Raw genomic sequence first — 17,617 nt, 5'->3', positions numbered from 1 at the left:
GGTGTTTCTCCTTTCTTTACCCCCTGTCTTTGGTGCTTGACATTTTTATAGAGAACCCATTTAAAATCAAACTGCGCTTTTATCTTGACCCCTCCAACTTTTAGTTCATTTAATTGAAAAAAGCCGCATCATTTATGAGATGACCCAATATATATATCTTTTTATATATGAGATATATATATATATATATATATAAGCTTATTTTATGATGTGAAATCATTAATCTCTCTCTATCTCTCTCTATCTCTATCTCTCTCTCTCTCTCTCTCTCTCTCCTTTCCCTCTCTCTCTCTCCTTTCCCTCTCTCTCTCTCTCTCTCCTTTCCTTTTCCCTTTCTGCCGAAGAGCATAGGCTTGAAATGTCAATGACTTTTCCATTTTCCTGAGCATCAAACTAATATACTTTGTTTATTGTTCCCTTGTCTGTCCCTGTCTATTATTTTTTGTACATTTGAACCATGTATATATATATTTAATGGTTGGTGTAGTTCTCTGGCATGCCAGCTTCTGTCAGACTGTTCAAGTCATGCCAGCATGGAAAATGGATGTTAAATGATGATATTGATAAAAGGTTTATTAGATACCTTCCTCAGTATGTCATAGCTTACCACCTTTGCATGCATGTTTAAATTGATTGAATAGATAAATAATAAAATACTATCATCTATTAGCTTTTAATATTTCATTTTATATAAAATATTGATATATAATGAAAAAAAGAAAATCAATAAAAAAATAATGGTTTCTGAATAATCTAAAATATTACAAAGACTTATTACATTGTCTTTTTTTTTTCTTTTCATAAATGGGGTGGGGGTGGTAAACTTTATAACCTGATACCTTTTATTATACATACGCTTAATTGTAATATTGATTTTGATAAAAATAAATGAGTGTTATACCTGAAGATTTAGCCTAGTTTACTATTCTGAGTTAATTGAGGGAGCTTCTGAATGGTTGCTCATTTTGCTAGAGAAAGCAGCCAAATCTCATGTTATATGGTTGTTTTTTTTTTAAAATTGTCACATTGCATTAGTTCATCTTAGTTGCACTTTGTTTGCGGAAAAGACTGCAATACCTTTGGTCATGTGTTTGTTTAATAATCAGGGCTGACTTTAAGCTAAGTAACAACTACTTCTACACCTTCTACTTACAAATATACATACTCTGTATATTTTCTGCTTTCTATATATATAAACATAAAACTGCTTGGGTTTGATATACAAAATATATGTACATGTAAATAAAGAGAAAGCAAAAACTGGAAATTTTCAGACAATGAATACTCAAGTACAAAAATATATGGATATTTATATATTAACAGAACAAATTTACACATACATGTAACACCATATATTCTTCCCTTTAATTTCTTGTGTCTTTGTACCCAGTGTAAGTTTGCTCTATTGATATATAAATTTTCAGTCTTTACTTTCTTTACATGGATATATATTTTGCATATCAAACCCAAACAGTTTTATTTGTTTATTTGCATTATTGTCTCCATATCTGCTCACCTGGATTCCTCTTATAGCAACTCTTTACTCCATGGACTTGGTCCTCAGTAAAGGTTTCAGAGTGTAAATCGAAATCATTTGAGTGCTATTAAGTGTTTTCTGTATTGAGAATCTCTGGATCTCATCTGTTGACTCTAACTTATGCATATATACTTTATATAGAAATAGAAAGTTTTTGGTTACAGTTTTATATATTTGAAAAACTGAATAGGAATGGCTTCTTTGATAATTTTTCTACTTTAATAATTAGATGTTTATAAATCATTATGTGGTTATATATCCATTATAACCAATATTACCAATTAGTTTCACACTAGGAGTTCACTAGAGTGTTAGGTAATAGCCCGATTATGTAACCCTGCACTCTTCAGAGATGGCAATTATAGAATGAAATAAGATTGACTGTAATGGATATACATACATACATTTATATACATACATTTATACATACATTTATATGTATGTATGTATATGTATGTATATGTGTATATATAATTTACATCTGCAATACTGAGATGGAAAATTAATTGTATTTCAGACACACACTCTACACACCATCATTATGTCCTTCACACCTCCTTGCTTACCAAAAGCCTTGTTTCATTTCCTTTCATTTCACTGCATTGATATCCAACTTGCTTTGTATTTCTCACCTGTAGGTGAATTCCTGTGACATCACCCAAGAGAATGGAAAAACTAATATTTCTTTTGACATTCAAAAGGAGAAACTTCAGCAATCATTTAAACAGTTGGCAGAGCTGGAACAAAATAACAAAGAGCTCCAATCAGAGATTTCCCTCCTTAAGGACTCTTCGAAGACCGAACAACTGGTGAGTCTTTAAAGCTTGCTCTCGGAGTTATCTTGCGATGTGACGCAACAGGAGAGTGAAACTGGTTGGCCAGGGATAAATAAGTATGGCCTGACAGAATTTAAAAAAGGCCACTTAAAAAAAAAAAGACGAGTAGGCACAAGCCTGGCTGTGTGATAAGAAGTTTGCTTCTCAACCACATGGTTCTGGGTTCAGTCCCACTGGATAGCACCTTGGGCAAATGTCTTGGTCCTGTCAAACCATTGTGAGTGGATTTGGTAAACAGAAGCTTGTTTATTGTATATATATTGTGTGTGTGTGTGTGTGTGTGTGTATATATATATATATATATATATATATATATATATATATATATACCTCTGTGTGTATGTCTGTGTCTGTTTGTCCCCCACTGCCACTTGACAACTGGTGTTGGTCTGTTTACATCCCCATAACTTAGCAGTTTGGCAAAAAGACCAATAGAATAAGCACCAGGCTTTTAAACAAAAATTAGTAATGAGGTCAATTCACTTGACTAAAATGCTTCAAGCTGGTGCCCTAGCATGGCCACAGCCTAATGACTGAAACAAGTAAAAGATAAAGGATGAGTGAGGGAAGCAGTTACACCTTTCATATGAAATGTTGATTTTCATTAAGTTGATTTACATTACAGTTGTTTATGACTCAGCTATTGGTTTTGAAGGTTCTTGGCTTTGAGGCTGTTATGCGGTAGGGTTTTCACCTAATGATAGTGTCATATTGCCTTTTAGAGCAATAAAAAAAATTAAAAAAACAAGGAAAACAAAAAAAGAGAATCTGTTAAAAGACCAAGTTTCTCCTGTTTTATCTAATGAAGTACATTTGAAATAATTGAAGAGCCATGTAAGGCTGGCTGTAACAGATAGAGATTGGTTAATCATGAAGTAGGCAAATACCACTTTAACAGGGCATATTGCTTTTTACTTCACCTTTTGCATATTTTTTAATTTATGTAAATGGGGGTTCGCATATTGCACTGCATGGAGCATTTTCACAGCTTATTTTTGTGGTCCTATTTTGTTGTTGGTTGTACTTTTATTTTCCTTTGAACTGTTTTTTTGTTTTTAATGTTTTTTATAAATTGGCATCTTGTTGCACATAACACTGCTTCTTTTCTTAACCACAAGCTTTATGCTTTGAAGTGAACTAAATTAAAACCTTCCATCAAAATTTCATGTCAGTTTATATCCCAAACAGCAGTTTGATAATGACACCATTGTTTTACTTTAACCCTTTCACTGCAAAATTAAATTTCATGGGTATTCCAATGATGATGTTAAATATCTACCAAAAATAGAACTGATATTTTCTGCAACTCCTGATGCCTCAATAAACTTGACTTATCTGAAAATAGTTCCCTCAACGAAAGATAGATTGATATATAAAAAACTGCTTTCTGCTGTTAAAGATATTAAAATTTTGAGAGGATAAATCTGCTTTCTGTGTAAAAGGGTTAAATTCTTTATTACTTTCATTTTTACTTGAAGCAAAAGTAGTGTATTTGATGCAAATGTGGTAACAAAAGGGTTAAAGCCAGTATATCTCATCAGAAAATAGATTCTTCAACAAAAGATAGATTGGTGTATAAAACTACTTTCTGCAGTTAAAGATAATATAATCTGGAGTGGAGATATCTGCTTTCTGTGTAAAAGGGTTAAATTCTTTATTACTTCCAAATTTAATTGAAACAAAAGCAGTGTGTTCAACAGAAATATGGTAGCAAAAGACTTAATGCTCACTTTATTCATGTTCTTCCGGTTTCACATAACAAAACTTTACCTTAATATTTCACTCATCTCTTTAAACCTTTTGTACATTTGAAATAAATGTATTGTTTGAATTTTCCCTGAATCACATATTTTAAACATTTTTGGTCACATGTTTTTGAAGAAAAAATTTGAGTTTGTGTTATGAAGGATATAATAGCTACAAAATACTTTTTCTCCCTTGTGCAATCATTTTTAAATGAGGATCTTTTTGTAAGAGAAGTGATTTAGTGACTGAATTTAATGTCAATGCAATTACTGGTATTTATTTTTTCCACCGGGGAAAATCATTATTAAAAGATAATGCCACTATGATATAAAAGTCAGAACCTTCAGGCGTAGTTGTGTGGTACAAAGTTTACTTCCCAGCCAGATAGTTTCAGGTTCAGTCCCACTACATGGCACTTTGGGCAAGTGTCTTTTACTACAGCCCCAGGCCAACCAAAGCCTTGTGTGTGGATTTGATAGACAGGTACTAAAAGAAGCCCACTGTGTGTGTGTGTCTGTTTGTATTTGTGTATATTCCCATAACTTAGCAGTTTGGCAAAAGAGAATGACAGAATAAGTACCAGACTTTCAAAAAGAATAAGTACTGGCATTGATTTGTTTGAATAAAATCCTTCAAGTTGTTGCTTCAGTGTGGCTGCAGACCAGTAAGTGAAACAAGTAAAAAGTAAAAGAATACACCAGCTAGATCATCCTGCCAGGGCTTTTCTCTCATTTGACACAGCAGCTGCGGGTTGGAAGTGGCTTTGTAACAGACCCTGCACCAGATGGCTGGGTGTGATTAAGAAAGATCTTTAGAGGCTTGACTTCACATTGGAGGTTGCGGAGGGTCTGGCATGGGACCACCAGCAATGAAAAGTACTGGTAGACCTGATTGGCTCTGCACATCATGACATCTCCAAGACCACTAACTTGGAATGACCCCAGCCCCATTAAACAAAGAAAACAAAGCAAGCAAGAAGTTGTAAAACCATTGATAATGTCACTGCTTTTAATGGAGTAAAATGTGATTCATATCAGTTTGATTCAGTGTTGTTTAAAAGTTCATTACATTCTGATACAGGCAATGAATAAACTTTTGGTAATGGTGAGACTGTAGAACACATTAAACATCATTTTAACATGGTTACCTCTTATTTTTACTTATCCTTTTGCCTGTTTTGTGTATCACATGCAATACATGGGGCATATTTCTCTGGCATCCATGAATTATACATGATACACATTCTCAATTTTTTTCAATCTCCAGAGTTACTTGAGACTTATGAAGAGAAAGTTTTATATAACTCAGAACATGTGAAACAAGTGTTAACTAAAAGTCTAAAAACAAGCATGTGCATATAGAACAAACTTAAAAGGTTGCTTTGTGTATGCAAAGGTTTAAGTAATCACATGGTTAGAAAAAATCATTGATCAACTCTTTTAGAATGATAACACCGTGTATTTTTTTTTTTTTTTTTTGTCTTTGGTCAGTTAAGTGTTATTTCCTATTTGCTTCTCTCTAGAAATCTCTTCAAACATTGTTTTTCTGACCTGGACATCAATGTTTAGAAACTGACCTATTTTCCATTACATTTCAGACAGATTCAGCATTGGGTTGCTGAAGCAGAAATATCATTATAGCAAATATTCTGTGCAATAGCAGAAATCTTCTTGTCACTTGCTTGACCTTAACCACTTGAGCATGTCTCTCAGTTGCTGACAATATGTATGTCTCCGATGATGAGCAGGAATAGTGGGGGAGCACCATAGCCATGTGTTGAGAAGGTTTCATTGGGGTTTGAATAACTATAAGAAAAGCAAAGTTTGAAGGAAATATTAGCCATTTTTCATGTTTTCTAGGGGTAAGCAAATAGAAATGACAGTTACTACCTAAGGACCAAAATCATGTTACCCAGTGTTATAATTAATTTCCTGGAATTAAGGTTGAGATTTCAACATAAGTTCAGAATATGTGAGGAAATGACTTTTCTCAATTTTCTCTAGCTTCGTTAGTTCAATGACAGTTGTATTAGAGACAATGAACCAGGATTCATTTAATTAAAGGATTAGCTAAAGTGACTTAATTACAAAGAAACTGAAAGTTCTATCTGCAGTCCAAAATCTAATGCAGCAGAAAGAGCTATGTAAACAATGAAGTCTGTTCTGAAAGATTACATTCCATAAATTAGGAAATTTGATGAGAACTTGCCAAAGGTTCTTTTTGACCATTATTGTGCATCAGGTGTATGTAAATCAGGTGCATCTGGCAGAAAAATTACTTGGAAGACAAGATGATTAGCTGTAAATTTGCAAATTCTTTTTATGAAGTTAGACAAATGGTTAATTACAAAGAATAAAAATAATGATGTTTCCTGCTGATGTGTGTTATCTGATTCATGTTAGCAGAAACACAAACACAGCCTGAATTAGATTTTGACTATAGAAAAGTTCAGTTAGCATTAATTGAACAAATAGTTCCTAAATATCCTTCCACAAACATCTGCTAATCATGATAATGTTATCAATGGATTGGCATTACCAACTTTTTCATTTCCTGTTGGGCTGCCACTTGATCAGATGATCACCTGCAGTGATTTTTCTAACAATTCAACATTATCGATTTCTCCAACTCCTGCTGCTCAGTCTCTAACATTTCCTATGATGGATAAATGAAACTGGCACTCTGTCAGTTATGATGATGCATGTTCCAGTTGATCTGATCGACAGAACAGCCTGAAAATGGATCTCAGAACATTGAATCTTACAAAGGAGATGACAGAGGACTGAGGTGTGTGGGGCAGTGCTGTACTCAAGAAGACCTACCCACCACAACAGAATTGAGATCTTAAAACCAAGGTACTATGTAGAAAAGAATTGGTTGTGGGTGCTGGTCTCACGTAAAAAGCACTGGGGCCACATAAAAAGCACTGGTGATGGTATCACATAAAAAGCACCCAGTACACTCTGTAAAATGGTTGGTGCTTGGAAGGGCACCCAGTCAGAGAAACCAAACCAAAACAGACTATGGAACCTAGTGCAGATACTGGCCTTGCCAGTCCCTGTCAAGCAATCCAGCCCATGCTGACATGAAAAACAAATGTTAAATGTTGATGATGATGATGATGATGAAGTGGCTGAGCGTTCCACAAACACACATACACTTAATGTAGTTCTCAGGGAGATTCAACATAACTAGGAATGTGACAAGGCTGGCCCTTTGAAGTACAGGAACTACTCATTGTTTCTAGCTGAGTGGACTGGAGCAACATGAGATAAAGTGTCTTGCCCAAGGACACAATGTGCCACTGGGAATTGAAGTCACAACCTTAAGATCATGAGCTGAATAATACTCTAACCACTAAGCCACGTGCCTTCACCATGTATAAACAGCAAGTTGCCAGATCCCCAAAAGATTACTTTGTGCTGTTTTTCCCATCTCTCTCTCCCTCTCTCTCCCTTTTTCTCTCTCTCTCCCCCTCTCTTTTATATATATATATATATGCTATTCTTTCCACCTCTCTGTGTGCTGTATTCAAACACCTCAGAAATCAACTTTTTCTTTCAAGCTTGATAAAGTACCAATCCAGCACTGGGACCAAAACTCTTTGCCTCTCTTCTTTTCTACTGTTGTCTCAGACTTGGTGAGAAATGGGCCCTTCCAAATCTAAAAATGTTCAAAACTCACCATATGTCATGACAGCATTATTTTTCTCTTTTCTTTGAGCTTGAATGAGCTTTTCAAATCCTGATTGAGCTATAAGGATGTTAATACTAGTCCCTAAGTCATGCAAACTTGATAACTATTATGACAACATCACATAGGAGCTGCAGAATTACAAAGTGAATTCAAAATCACAAAGATAGAATGATTAACACAATTAATCTTTTGTGGTTAGAGTAATGCTATATTTATATTATTCTATTGTTAACATGTAAACTTATCCAATCAACATCTGCACACTGTATCATCTTTCTCTACCTGTCCGTAATATTGGGTTATCCCATAAATAATGCGTTTTTTTAATACTTTTCATTTTAAAAAATTAAGATAAACAAAATTCTTTTTTAATCTAAAATATACTCTCCTTCATTTTCTACAATTCTCTTCCATCTATCTGGTAGACTTGCAAGGCCCCTCTTCCAAAATTCACTTGTCCGTGAAGAAAAATACTCCTCCAGTACTGTTCTGATCTTGTCTACAGAATTCATATTTTTTCCATCCAAATGATTTTGAAGACTGTGGAATAAATGATAATCAGATGAGGCAATGTCCAATGCATATGATGGGTGGAGCATCGTTTCTCATTCAGACTGCTCCAGCCTTTTGAATGTCATCCTTGCTGTATGTGGCTGAGCATTATCCTGATGGAAGAGCATCTTTTGACTTGAAACCAGAGATGGTCATTTTCTTTCTAAGCTGCTCAAGTTGCTCACAGTAGATCTCCTTTGTTATCGTTTAGTTTGGGTCTAAAAGCTCAAAGTTGATTAAACCTCTCATATCCCACCAAACAGATAACAACACCTTATGTGGTTGAAGCCTGGGGTGCCAGTATTTCTCCTTTCCCTACCCACTGTCTTCAGCACTTGACGTTTTTATAGAGAACCCATTTCTCATCACCCGTCACTATTTGGTCTAAAAAAGGTTCATTCATGAGATGTGACAGTAAAGAAGAGCAAACATTCACTCTCTGCATATGATTAGACTTGGAAAATTTGTGATGAACCCATTGACCCAATTTGCTGACTTTTCCGATGGCAAGCTTCTCTGCTAGTTCCTCAACAGTTATGATGGATTTTGTTCCACCAGGGTTTGCAGGATGTCCTTGTTGAGCTCTACAGATCATCCAGGATGAAAGTCATCTTCTAGGCTGTAGTTTCCTGCTAGGAATTTCTGGAACCACCTTTGACCCTGACTTACGCTTATTTATATTTTCTCACACTTTCCATTACGTTGTTGTCTTTATTGAACTCATAGAGCAAAATATGTCAAATATGCTCCTTTGTCACTCCCATTTATAGCTTTGAAAAAATAACTGTTAAAATCGAACTGCACTCTTCAAAACTTGCACTAAGAATAAGGACAAGGTAAAATTACTACCTACTCTTATAGCAAGTTGATGCAGGTAGTTTATCCCATCCCCCTCAGACTTTTAGTTCATGCAACTGAAAACACCATATTATTTATGGGATGACCCAATATTATTGTTAGGTCACTATTGTAACTATTTCACATTGTTCCATGTGGTTGCAGCTATTTAAGTTTGATGTCAAATAGCTTCATGGGGTAATGTTTGGGTAGTGTTGGTGAACTACAGCTGTGTGAAGTTTTAAACTTACTCACTGACTCACTGACATGATTTCAAATTTTGGCACAAGGCCAGCAATTTCACAGGAGGTGTTAAGTCGATTACATTGATCCCAGGGCTCAACTGGTACTTGTTTTATTGACCCTGAACAGATAAAAGGCAAAGTTGACCTCAGTGGAATTTGAACTCATAATGCAAAGATGAATGAAATGCCACTAAGCATTTCACCCAGCATGCTAACGATTCTGCCAGCTCATCACCTTATACTGCCTTAATAATTTACTTGTTAACTTACTATTGTATAAAAGGGTAAAGGCTCCCTTTTGGTCATGAATGACCATGAGATACACCAAGAAAGTTTCCCTTCAAGGCACAAATCTGAGGAAAGTTGTTTATGTAAGACCAGCAGTTGCCCATGTATACCAGTTTTAAAGGTCATAGAACACTTCCATGGGTATTGCTTTTCTTTTTTCCGTATATCTATTTTTTAGTTGGTTTAAATGCCTTTTGTGTTCTCATTTTTCGCCTCTTCTCATATATGTCATTTTGCCTATTCTTTTTGTTACTACTCCGTCTTCCCAACCTTGTCTTCCATTTTTATATATTTTGAAAAACACCTCGTTACCGATATTAAAAAAAAGAACTCTGTTGTATTTTTAGTGTTTTCTCTATTTGTTTTACTTTCTGGTAGCAGTTTGTTACAAATTGACTTTAGTGTGATTTTTAACCCCAAAAAGACATCTCCTCTTGCTGGTTAATACTGCACAGCTGCATCCGATATATTGTGATCAGGGGAATCAAACCCTTACCACATTCTAGCAATGGGACCAACACACAGTAATTCGAACAACTATCATTATGGCAGCTTACATATTCGATGTGAGTTCAACTTGGAACTAACACACCGACTCTTATCGGCTTCTAGCAACACTCTTCAATGATTTCTGCCAACTTGCTGCCTTTTAATGGAACATGATAGGTATTTTACTTGTGGTACTTTGGCTGCTGAGCATGCAACCTCTACCAGTTTTCACCAATTTCTCGATGTCCCAGTGCATGCAGCAGGTTGTTACCAGTAGCACCCCAAAAAGTGACCTGACCAGTGTGATAGGTTGTACTGGATTACACGTTACCAGTAGCGTCCAAGAGCAACCTGACCTTGTAGTGAGGTAGGCATTATGACCCTCTGTGCATACATAAGCACATTATCACATATTGAATACAAATTCGAAACTCTGTTACACGTATTTTTTTTTATTTGTTTCTTCTGATCTCACTATTGTTTTCATTTTTACGGTAAACACATCCGTCTCTGCCTTAATTTTTATTTCCTCCAATGTCACAGGCAATTCATACACAACATTGCATGATATATTTTTTATTAGATTTTCAGCTTTTAATGCTGCTAACACTGTGTCTTCTAATGGTTATCTATATTTTGGTATTAGCCTTGACAAATCATCTGCATGTCGCAATTTTTTCAATGGCAAATACTCCATCTTGAAGTCATAATTCATTAGGATCATTCCCCAGTGCTGTAATCTGCTGGCTGTATGAGTGGTAATACCCTTTTTTGATCCATAGATCGACAATAATGGGCGGTGGTCTGTCTGCAAACGGAACCTTCTTCCATGAATAAATTTATGGATTTTTTTTACTGCAAATATGATAGGTAATGCTTCTTTCTCTATTTGACTGTAACTTTTCTCAGCCAGCAATAATGAAGGCAAAGCATCAGCTACTGCTTTCAGGCTACCATCTTCATATTTGGGTAAAATCACAGCTCCAGTACCACTTTCACTAGCATCTACTACCACTACTATTTCTAAATTTGGATCAAAATGTGATAACGACAATTCCAACATTAAGATGTCTTTAATTTCTTCAAAAGCTTTTTGGCATTTGTCCAAGCAGTTTCACTTAACTTTTTTTTTTTAACAAGTTATTCAGGGATGCTCTTAAATTGTGCATATTCGAATGTATACCTGGTAGTAATTTGCAAGCCCCTAAAATGCTTGTAATGTTCATCTATTGCACTGGCCCTAGACAGGTCTGGTCTGTGTCCATTTTCATCAATAATTTTCCCTAAGTATTTTATTCTTGGCATAAAAAATTCACACCTTTCCTTGCTGAGCTTAAAACCATAATCTTTTATTCCTTCGAAGACCTTTTTAACATGCTCAGCATGCTGACCTCAAGACTCACGTTCTATGAGTATGTCGTCAAGGTAAGCTACAGCGAAATCCGAACCTATGAGCATAATGTCCAGGATTTGTTGGAAAATGCCAGGTGCTACTTTTATACCAAAAGGGAGTCGATTAAATTTATACAACTTTTTATGGATATGTATTGTCAATAATTTTGAACATTACTCATCGACTTTTACCTGCAAATATGCTTCAGGTGGAGAACTTTGAAAAAAAATTTTCCTCCATTCAACTTCGCAAAAATTTCTTCTGGACTTGATAATGGGAAATTATATGGCATCAAACATTCATTTAATCCCATTGAGAAATCAGGGCATACTCAGATTTTATTATTTCTTTTCTTGACATAAAGTGTAGAGGATGCTGATTTTGAGTAATCAGTTTTTTCAGTAACACCAAGCTTTTCAAGTCTATCCAATTCTTCATTGACTTGTTTCAACACTGTGAAAGGTATTGTTCTTTTAAATACCGGTATAATGTTTTCTTTCACTTGAATATTTGCCTCTGTTTTGGTGCAAAGACATAGTTCCTCAGAAAAAACCTGAGGAAAAATTTGTTTTAATTCTTTTTTTAAATTCACCACCTTATTTGTACTGGCAGAAGAACCATTCACATTCTTACAAAAAATATTTATGAGTAGGTCCCGTAAGTGAAATAGTTCCCTCCAGTCTGTTCCAAATAAATTTGTATTTTTCAACACAAAAACTTTGGCTTTCAAAGCCTTTTTATGAAATGTAACATCACTTATCATTTCACCCATAAAATGCAATATTTTTCCTGAAACACCTTGCGCAATTTTTGAAGTTTCCTTTAATCTAGGTTTCTCTATTTTTCTCCATGTATCTGTATTAATTATCATGAAATCACTGCCTGTATGCTATTGTAACTTGATATTCACATTATTCATTTTTATGGACACAAATTTTCTTTTCTGAGCCTTGCTTAGAATTTTTTTTAACAATTCATTCTTTCTAGAAATTTTTTTGTTTGACCCTTTTTTTTTTGTTTCGCTATACAATTTGAGCTTTTACGTTCGATTTTTCCTCAATCAAAACGTTTACGATTTTTAAAAGGACAATTATTTTTAAAATGTAAACTTCTGCAACCATAACATGGATTTAGCATTGATGTTCGTTTTTCTTTTTCTTATCTGTTTCAGAATGACATGCATGTATCTGATAGCAGTCTTTTTCTTCAATTTTATCTGCATCATGTCTTAAATTTATAATCCCCTATCATTCTTCAGACACTGACTGTAGAGTTAGTTTTTGGTCCTGTTCTAATTTTGTTAATATACGGGAACGTATATCCAACATCTTTTCTTGCTGTTAAACCTTGACCAAAAATTACACATTTGAACAGATCTGGGGTTAATTCATTTAATTAAAATTTTTCACACTCTCTGTTAATGACCCCAGCATAGGTGATGAAATCTTCATCATCTTTTTTAACTAAATTTAAACATTGCCAACAAGTATTGAACAGGGAATTTCTTTCACTGAAAATTCTCGATAACAAATTAGCTGTTTGACTGAAGCAAATCTCACTTGGTTTCTTCGGCAGAATATAGTTACAGTATTTTTCGTCTTTGGGAGGGGATAACTTTCTTAAAAGTAGTCACACCTTCTCATCATTTTAACTTTTACATTCTTCTTTGACGATTTCTTTGTATCTTTGAAAATATGAAGAAAAAGTAGTACCTTCTTCTGGGTTATAAATAAATTCTCCAATTGAATTTGCTATACTGTCTGATGAGAATGAACCCGAAATATTTTCAGACTTTTTCAGCATGACTTCCAGTAATAGTTGGTTTTGTTGTTGTTGCTGTTGCAACTGCACCGCATGTGCCAACAAGTCTTCCATGTTAAATAATATTTTCTTTGGTTTTGTACAAAAAAAAAAATTTAAATATCCTACACAAGAATATCTCATCACCACTTTTATATCCTGCCACAGGTTGGTGTAGATAAATTATGTAGCAGAGGTTTAATCAATGTGTTCACACAATGTACTTTGCAATACTACCAAAACACTCTCTGACTACTACCGACCACTACTCTTTATAAGAGTTTGGTTTGTCCATTCTTCCAATCTCCCAGAGGTGTCAATGACTCTTGCCACAACATAACTATCTCTCTCTCTCTCTCTCTCTCTCTCTCTCTCTCTCTATATATATATATATATATATATATATATATATATATATATATATATATATATATATATATATACATATATATATATATATTAAAACACAGAATGTGTGTCTTTCTGTGTGTTTGTCATGTGATTAAAACTCAAGATCCACCCAACTGATTTTAATGAAATTTTACACATGCATTACATATGGTCCTTGGAGTGTCATGAGCCAAAAGATTTTTTGATGTCTTGCCTAATGGAGCAGATAAACTGCATTTTTAAAGCATTTTCGCAGCATTAAGGCCTGTAACTTGAAGAGTATCCAGTCACTTTCCTCCAAATTTGCGACAAACATTAAGCAGGCTCCTCGAATTACTGTTGACTAAAAATTGTTTCCGACGTCAACTATGGGCCCCACCAGAAATGCAGATTAATCAGATTTGAGTATACTGCACTGGGTTTTATCTTAGTTTTAGGCCATTTTCCTACGATAAAATATTGATATTACTTATGCATTATAAGTAGCATATAATATTTCATGAGAACTTTATTGTCCAATTTGGCAGAGGAAATGAGAAGAACATTAAAATTTTTGTTGTTGCCCAGTTGATGCTTCATGTTATCATCCCGGGCCATGTGTGTGTGTGTGTGTGTGTGCAGCTGGGTAAAGGCACAACAAACTCATTTATCCATTCTCCAGAAGTGCCCTGTTGATGTTTCACATTTCCAGTCCTGTGCAACACAGCATGGCCTGGCAGCATGTCTGTCTGCTTCCTATGTCATCCATGTCTAAACTGTATAATGCAAAATGTTCAGACAAAAAAAAAAAAAACTGCTGTTGTGACTCATAGCCATTTGAGTTTGACCATGTGACCACTTTCAGAAGCTACACTCGCCACCTGTAATTAATCCCCTCCCCCATTCATTTGGAAGAGTAAATACAGGATGTCCCAGAATTAATGAGTAAAATCAGATGCATTTATTTTAACACTCACTTTTACTTATGTTTAATATATGTTAAAAGTGTATAAATTTTGAATTTTGTTTATAATTTTATTTTCATTCCTGTTGGATCCCTCTTGTTTGTCCATGACAGCTTTTTTTCAATTTGGCAGCAATAATTTCTTTACTTCCATCCCCAAGATGGAACAATCGTTTAGCTGAGCTTAAAGAACACATTCAAGTTAGCAGTGTAGGAGTTAACTCTTGAAATGCTTCAAAAGCGAGATTTGAAGTATGTAGGGATACAGACATGTTGGAAATTTTCAATAAAGGTTTATAAATCTACTTGTTTTGGTGATAAACATAAAATTTTGTCAGCTTTTTAAAAAAAATTTGCTCAATTTCATTGAAACATAGTTAATTCTGGAACACCCTGCATGGTGTAGCATTGTTAGTTTTGCATTGCTCAAGTAAATGTTAAAATGAAAGGTCTTCTCACTGTAGACAGCCCATCTTTTTGTTAAGCACATTATATCGAGGAGTATATTATCTAAAATGTATCTCTGCTTTATAGGCATGGCTGTGTGGTTGAGAAGCTTGCTTTCCAGCCATATCACCTTGGGTTCAGTCCCACTGTGTCGTACATTGGGAAATTCTCTTTCATTACAGCTCCATGCTGACCAAAGCCTTGTGTATTATATAATTACCATTACTGTCATCATCATCATCATCATACATCCGTTTTCCATGCTGGCATAGGCTGGACGGTTTGACTGGGGACTGGCAATCTGATCTGGCAATGTTTCTACAGCTGGATGCCTTTCCTAACGCCAACCACTCTGAGAGTGTAGTGGGTGCTTTTTACATGCTATTGGCACAGGAGCCAGTCAGGCGGCACTGGCATCATCTATGTTCGGATGGTGCTTTTTACATGCTACCAGCACAGGAGCTAGTCAGTGGTGGTGGGGGGAGGATAGCTGGCATCGACCACATTGGATGGTGCTTTTTACATGCCACCAGCATTAGGAGCCAGTCAGGCGGCACTGGCAACGACCCACACATGAATGGTGCTTATTGCGTGTCACCAGCACAGGAACTAGTCAGGTGGCACTGGCATCGGCCACAACTACAATTTCCATTTGATTGTGCTTTGATTTGATTTGATTTTGATTTTACATGACTCAGAAGGTCTTCTATGTCACCCGACAATTCAAAGGTACTTTTTAAATGGGCTGATCATGCGACACTGGTGTAGGCTATGGCTGTAATCTCACTTGGCTTGCCGGGTCTTCTCAATCACAGCATATCTCCAGAGGTCTTGGTCTTTCGGCATTGCCTCTGTGCAGCCCAATGTTTAAAGGTCATGCTTCACCACCTCATCCCATGTCTTCCTAGATCTCCCTCCTCCACGGGTTCCTTCCACTGTTAGGGAGTGACCCTTCACACAGCTCTCTTCATCCATACGCAGCACATGACCATACCAGTGCAGTCATCTCTCTTGCACACCACATCTGATGCTTCTTATGTCCAGCATTTCTTTCAGGGTGTTTGCACTCTGTCATGTGTGCACACTGATATTACACATTAGCTTAATTTCTTTTAAGCCTACACATGTCTTCAGCAGTCACGGCACATGTTTCACTGCCATGTAGCATGGCAGTTTGCACACATGCATCATACAATCTATCTTTCACTCTGAGTGAGAGGCCCTTTGTCACCAGTAGAGGTAGGAGCTTTCTGAACTTTGTCCAGGCTATTCTTATTCTAGTGGCAATGCTCTCCACTCACACTACAGACTTGGTCACCTAGGTAGTGGAAGCTATCAACTACTTCTAGTTTTACCCCCTTGCATGTGATGGAATCAGTTTTCTGAGCATCTGTGGTGTTTATTGCCCCTGTGCATCTGCCGCACACAAAAGCTATCTTCCCTGTTAACCTTCTTTTGATGTTGCTGCACCTCTTATGCATCCAAAGCTTACACTGGGTACATCTTATGGAGTTTCTCCCTACACCTTTTCTACAGATCAAGCAGGGTTAAAGGTTAAATTTGTTACTACATCTGACAGAAATTGCTGATACTGTAGATTTTGGAGTCATCTTCATTCTTATTTTATGACCCTTTTCCATGTTGGCATGGATTAGATGCATTGTCTCAATGTGAGTTCTTATTTAGAGTTAACTACGTTGCTATATGGGTTGGGGACTTATATCTCACTTCTTATTTTGGCTTGGTTTCAATTGCTAGATACTCTTCCTATAACCAACAACTTTACTGGAGTGGACTAAATGTATTTCATCTTGACACCAGCACTACAGAGTTTGTCATGTCGTCAACAAAACCAAAATGTCCTCTTGAAACACTCTTCCACTCAACACTTTACTGTATATATTGGGTGTATCTTATTATGGCACCAGCACTAGTGATGTTGCTTTCTATGCTGTAAGATCACAGATAGAGCATCTTGTTTCATGCTTCATGTTTTGAGTTCAATTCCTGTCGAAGTATACTTCTATAAAAAAAAAATACCTATAGGTTTTTTTTTTAACCAACACTGTGTTTTATGACAATTCTGAACAATAGGTGCAGGCATGGCTGTGTGTTAAGAAGCTTACTTCCCAACCACATAGTTCTGGGTTCAGTCCCACTGTATGGCATATGGGCAAGTGTCTTCTACTATAGTCTTGGGCTGACCAAAGCCTTGTGAGTGGATTTGGTAGATGGAAACTGAAAGAAATCCATCGTATATATATATATATATATATATATATATATATATATCATCATCATCATCATCATCATCGTTTAACGTCCGCCTTCCATGCTAGCATGGGTTGGACGATTTGACTGAGGACTGGTGAAACCGGATGGCAACACCAGGCTCCAATCTGATTTGGCAGAGTTTCT

At 35.8% G+C, this 17,617-nt stretch overlaps 1 protein-coding gene across 12 annotated transcripts in view; it reads left to right on the top strand.

Moving 5' to 3' along the window:
- The window catches only part of LOC106877382 (RIMS-binding protein 2), an 888,511-nt gene that overhangs the window by 370,839 nt on the left and 500,055 nt on the right, over positions 1-17,617 (top strand). For 11 of the 12 annotated variants that reach the window (XM_052976546.1, XM_052976547.1, XM_052976545.1 and 8 more), the window contains one exon: positions 2,176-2,346. The exons of the other annotated variant lie outside the window; for it this stretch is intronic. In XM_052976546.1, the coding sequence (XP_052832506.1) occupies positions 2,176-2,346 (171 nt within the window). The remainder of the gene's footprint in view (positions 1-2,175; positions 2,347-17,617) is intronic. 12 annotated transcript variants of the gene reach the window in all.

Source organism: Octopus bimaculoides, chromosome 25 (genome assembly GCF_001194135.2).
Source record: "Octopus bimaculoides isolate UCB-OBI-ISO-001 chromosome 25, ASM119413v2, whole genome shotgun sequence".
Lineage (NCBI taxonomy): Eukaryota > Metazoa > Mollusca > Cephalopoda > Octopoda > Octopodidae > Octopus > Octopus bimaculoides.
This window is presented reverse-complemented; position numbering and strand designations above follow the sequence as displayed.